At 34.4% G+C, this 5,351-nt stretch overlaps 1 protein-coding gene across 6 annotated transcripts in view; it reads right to left on the reverse strand.

The window, feature by feature from the left end:
• Positions 1 to 777: 777 nt before the first annotated feature.
• osbpl8 (oxysterol binding protein-like 8) overlaps positions 778 to 5,351 on the reverse strand; it is an 81,923-nt gene continuing 77,349 nt past the window's right edge. For 4 of the 6 annotated variants that reach the window (XM_048154720.1, XM_048154722.1, XM_048154718.1 and 1 more), the window contains 5 exons: positions 5,150 to 5,335; positions 4,491 to 4,647; positions 2,965 to 3,067; positions 2,770 to 2,875; positions 778 to 2,688 (listed from right to left, as the gene is read on the reverse strand). In XM_048154720.1, coding sequence (XP_048010677.1) covers positions 2,556 to 2,688; positions 2,770 to 2,875; positions 2,965 to 3,067; positions 4,491 to 4,647; positions 5,150 to 5,335 — 685 coding nt within the window. In that variant the 3' untranslated portion in view covers positions 778 to 2,555. The remainder of the gene's footprint in view (positions 2,689 to 2,769; positions 2,876 to 2,964; positions 3,068 to 4,490; positions 4,648 to 5,149; positions 5,336 to 5,351) is intronic. The other 2 variants (XM_048154719.1, XM_048154723.1) reach the window with 1 other exon arrangement.

Consider the following 5,351-nt stretch of genomic DNA (forward strand, 5'->3'; position numbering starts at 1 on the left):
CTTTCATTAGTGCATGATAAAAATATATTCATTTAATAGGCATACTAATCTACCATTATTACAAATTAAACCCTGACAGATTGAACAACTACTTGAAGGGATTTTGCATTAAGTGTCTGGCTGTAGATTATCCCACTTATTACACAGCTACTTACTAAATACATAAATAAACATGACATATTGGTTTAGATTCAATTATTTTGTGAAGGACTGGAATTTACTCTTGTATAAATTATATATTTGACTTTACTGTTGTTTTATATGATTTGTTAATACTACTCATTTACTCCACTATTATTATTTGACCTTTTGTCATGCTAATGAACTGAAGTCTTGGAGCGCCCTCTGCTGGCCATTAGAGTAAATGCATCTAAAATGACAGACAGCATTCCTGGAAACGTCACACAGATACAGTAAACACATCTGTCATTCACAGATATAGCTAATATATCATTAACACAAAACGGTATCATTAATTAAAGTGTTTTAGTTAAATGAAGTATGAATAAAAATGTTTTTATAACTAAAACTAACTACAATAAAGCAATTACACTAGACTGCAGAGATATTTAACACGGTTAAAATGTTTAAATTATACCAGTTAGCACATTAACTGTGGAAGCCTTCAAATAAAATAAAAAGAAATACACTGAAATTTAAATAAACTAAATGAAAATTAAATAAAATTAATAATTCATAACTATAATAACCTTTACACAAAAGCAATTTAATAACATAAATCAATACTGACATGTACAAAGAAAGGAGAAGCAACAGTACAGTCTTTTTCATTTATTTGGTGATATGTCACAGGTGACAAACTTACAGGAAGTTATTTCTGTAATACAAATAAGCATGTTCTGTACATAGAGACATCTGCAGGAAATCATCAAGAACAAAAAACCCAACATGGATCAGCAGGAGTAAAAACCTTTAAAAAGAGCCTGGGGCAAAAAAAAAAAAAAAAAAACCCTGAACAAAACGACGAACAATGAGCTCAACTAGAAGCGTAAAGTGTGCAACGTGGAGACAAACACTGAACAGAATGCATGTGACATACAGCTTGATCCCTGGTTTGGTGGCAGACGATGGCAGATCTATGGCAGCTTTTGAGCTCCGGGACGAAATCTAAAACTCACAGTGAGACGCCGAGCCGGAAACGTCTCCGAGATCGAGTATGGCACATTCACTCGAAGTGAGAAATAAAGACAAACGATGGTAGGAATTAAACAGTCGGGCTCAATCCCTCAGACTCCGGCTGCAGGACCCGCTCGTAAAGGCACGTGGTTTTTTTTTAGTAGTTGTTGTTGACATGAGCACATTCAAACATCTGATTGGACGCGGTGCAAGTGATCAGGTGACCGAACGAACGCCCGCAGAACAAAGACACGTGACGGGGCTATGGGCGACGGCGTCTGGCTAGCACACGTTTCTCTAGAAGTACAAAAGGAAATGGGGTTTTTACTATGTACAGATGAGACGTTAACACTCTAATCTACTCTCAGACTATTTGGCTTGATAATCGTACATCTAGTCTGATGTAACAGTGGCAGACGAGAGTCAAGCAACTACAAAAGTACGCAACAGTATTTCCCGCTACAGGTTTACTACGCCTAGATCTACTGTTTCCTCGGAGTAATATTAAATGTGACGCTCGGGATACTGTACACGCTCCAGTATCGTTCAAATAAATTAAACATTATTATTACCTTCAAACACGACTCACGAACGTATGAAATGCAGGATCCACATACTGTGCTGTTAAAATTAAGATTTATAATGAAATTGTTCCCAGAACAGCTTTAAATAATACAAAATTTGACCTCGACTCACAACATCCTTCATTCATTTAATAAAATGTTCATAAAATACCAGTAACATCAGCAATATTGAACCTTAACGTTTCATATTGGGGTGTCCAGGTCACATTTCAATCCCTCAAAAACCAAAAGAAATGTGGATTTTAGGACTAAAACGCATTAAGACATATTCACTTTCATAACATTTCCAAATTCTCATTGCTATAATGCGTCCATTCGCATTTAAAATCAGTACAAATTAAAGGCAGTACAATAAATACCATCACGTACAAATACTTATTTTATTTTTTGGGATTATAAGTAAGGAAAATGATTTTTTTTTTTTTTTTTTGCACTTCAGTCATGACATTTTTGGGTGAAATGTGCTTATTTGTCATGAAAATATCATAATGCAAAATGCTTTTCATTGCGTTTTTCAATTTTAGGGCAAAATATGACCCAGATTTAGTGATATTCACCCATTTCATTTCTATATTGACTGACGTCCTCCACTACAGCAGGAGGCGCTCATGAACGGTAAAAAATACATTGTTAAAATAAATTAAAACAATTAGAGGCCGATGAGAATTTCCTCTTTTTGAAGAATAAAAGTAAACAGTCATTTCTATGCACTTCAACCGCGGCCGATATTAGCCGTCCTTTTGCGCGACGCAAAAAAAACGAAATAACCGAATGTGTCGTGAGATGATAGGGTCGCCCGTTTAAGGAGACCTGGACTGGTGAGGGTTTGTGTCGTTACTTGAAGATGAAGTTGAGAAGGACCTGGACGAAGATGAGGAAGAGGATGATGGCGAAATCTCTGTGAGTGAGGAACCAACTTTCCGTCGTCGATTGACTCGCCACTCGACTCCTCAGGGCGTTGACGCTCCTGGATGCAATATTAACAAAAGTTAATATTCTTGTTTTTCATTCTGAAGTATTTATTCATTTATTTGAGACGCAGTTTCACCTGTTAATGTCTTCCTGTGTTTGTCGGATCGACTCAATGGCACTTTGGATTTCACTCAGATCTGTTCCTTTCTTCCTGAGGCGGCTGTTGTGTTTGCTTTTGTGCCCTGAGGAAAAGATTATGATCAGGTTTTTGGCACGTGGGATGTTTGAGCATGTGTGTGTGTGTGTGTGTGTGTGTGTGTGTGAGACGTACTCTCGCTGCCTGACGAGTCCTGTCGGTCTGGCTCCGGAGACGAGCAGCCACTTTCTGGACTTTTAGGTTTGTCGCTCTTATGTTTCCGTTTTGGTCCCGTCACCTAAAGAAACACATGCAGACAAGAGACGAACATTTACATCTATCAGTCTTTATATTATGGTTATGACAGGTTATATTACAATTATATATGCAATTCTCAGATAATTCTGAAAGGTTGCAAACAGGGTCCAAAATTAACTTTTTTTCTTTTTTACCAGCCATAAATATTTAATACTGGCCATGAAGCTGTGTTTTGCATTAAAAATGTACTTCTGTTCCTACAACAGTGGGATTATTGAGCAGATTTTCCTTATGCATATTGGTGCTTTTAGCTATGTTTTCATAGTTTCCAAGTTGCAAATGTAATTTCTAATTTTTTTATTATTATATTTATTACTTTCTAATTACTTTTTTCTTATTATTATTTTCTTATATTGCATCTATTATTTATTTAAATCTTACATTTATGTATTTAAATGCAAATTTAATTTCTAATTATTTTCAATTCATTATTACATGTATTTGTTTAACCCCAAATTTAATTTCTAATTTCTAATTTTATTTATTTGAAAGCACATTTAATTATGAATAATTATGATCATTTTTATTACGTTTGTCATTATTTTTTTAAATTTTAAATGTATTCATTTATTGTATTTTTAATTTTTTACTTATTTTTTAATCTATTAAAACATGTATTTTTTTTTTAAAAAGCACATTTAATTAATGACCATTTTTATTATTACATTTACCATTTTTTTAATTTTACAGTTATTAATTTTTTAAATGTATATTTAATTTCTACTTATTTTTATTTATTACAAAGTGTATTATTTAAACAAATTTAATTTCTAACTATTTATTATTACATTTATTATGTATTTAAATTACATTTATTATTATTTATTTAATTATTTAATATTTATTACATATTACTATTTATTTGAAAACAAATTTAATTTTAAATTTTTTACACTTACTTTTTCAAATATTACATTTATTATTTATTTAAACATGAATTTAATTTCTAACTATATATTACTACATTTATTATTTATTTAAAAATTAAAAGTATCACATAAAATATCATTTCCATCCAATGTGATTTTGCACTGCACATTTATTCAAATCTTTTTAAATGTTTTTTTATACAATATCCCAAGATTCATAAAACAAGTGTTAATTTTGGACCCTAGTTTCAAAGATGCATTCCTGATGCAACCAAAAAAACAAACAGAAATCACACAGGCATGCATGCGAGTCAGTTGCAAACGCCAAAGAGCACAAAGAAAAAACAAAAGCTGAAAATGAAGCAGAGCAGTCATGTGACCAGGTCAGGCAGCAAATGATTGGTTGCATTGCAGAACGGTGATTGGTTGGTTGAAGAATGGAGAGAGCGGAGGCGACGGCAGGTGATGATGAGATGGAAGCAGAGAGGGGGATTGTGGGTAGAATGAGGGAAAGGTGGGGACAGAAGGACGTACCTGGCTCAGGTAATTGTCCCTCCGGGAGCCCTGCTGGGTACTGAGACTAACTACACTGGCTGAACGTACCATAGGCGTCCTGTGGCGCACTTTGGTCTGAATACAGCCGTCTTTCTCGAACTGAATCAGATCGTTGAGCGGATCCCACGGACGAGTGCTAGGACACAGAGACAAACACCATCCTCAAAGTAAATGGGACATGCTACAATGCACTTCCTGTCCAGGAGGGGGCAGCATGTGTTATAAAACGAACTGAGTGCTGGCTGGACTGCTCTCAGATCTGTTTTAATGGTTCAATAAAATTTTAGCCATCAAAAAAAATCAAGTTATTACATATTTTACTTTCATTTTTCCCAAATTCCGTGTTTTCCATTTGAATTTTTAATGGTTTAGTCAAATAAATAAATACATGTAATTTAATAATCAAAAATCATGTCTAAACAATTGAATTCATCAAACTTTAACAATTTAATAATTTAATAAAATTATAATAATAATAATAATAATAATAATAATAATAGGGCCTGTTGTGCTCTATTTTTTCTGGATTTATGATTTACTACAGATTTATCATCAAACACAGTAATAATCAAATGAAGGCATAAAACATCACTTGAATGAATCTTTTAAAACGTAATGAAATAAAATACTGTGCTTACTCGGCGTAGCGGTAATGCCACTCTCCGGTGGCGGGGTCTTGCTCGAACAGAGCGGGCGTCCACTCCTCACACTTGGCCTTGCGCTCACGCGCTGCCTTCCTCTGAACCTCCTCCAGAATGAACTTCTCATTGGTCGCCTCCGTCTGGTCCTTGTTATTTATGGCCCGTGTCACATGCTGCCACAGCCTTAAGATGACAGAGA

This window comes from Megalobrama amblycephala, linkage group LG14 (assembly GCF_018812025.1).
Source record: "Megalobrama amblycephala isolate DHTTF-2021 linkage group LG14, ASM1881202v1, whole genome shotgun sequence".
Classification (NCBI taxonomy): domain Eukaryota; kingdom Metazoa; phylum Chordata; class Actinopteri; order Cypriniformes; family Xenocyprididae; genus Megalobrama; species Megalobrama amblycephala.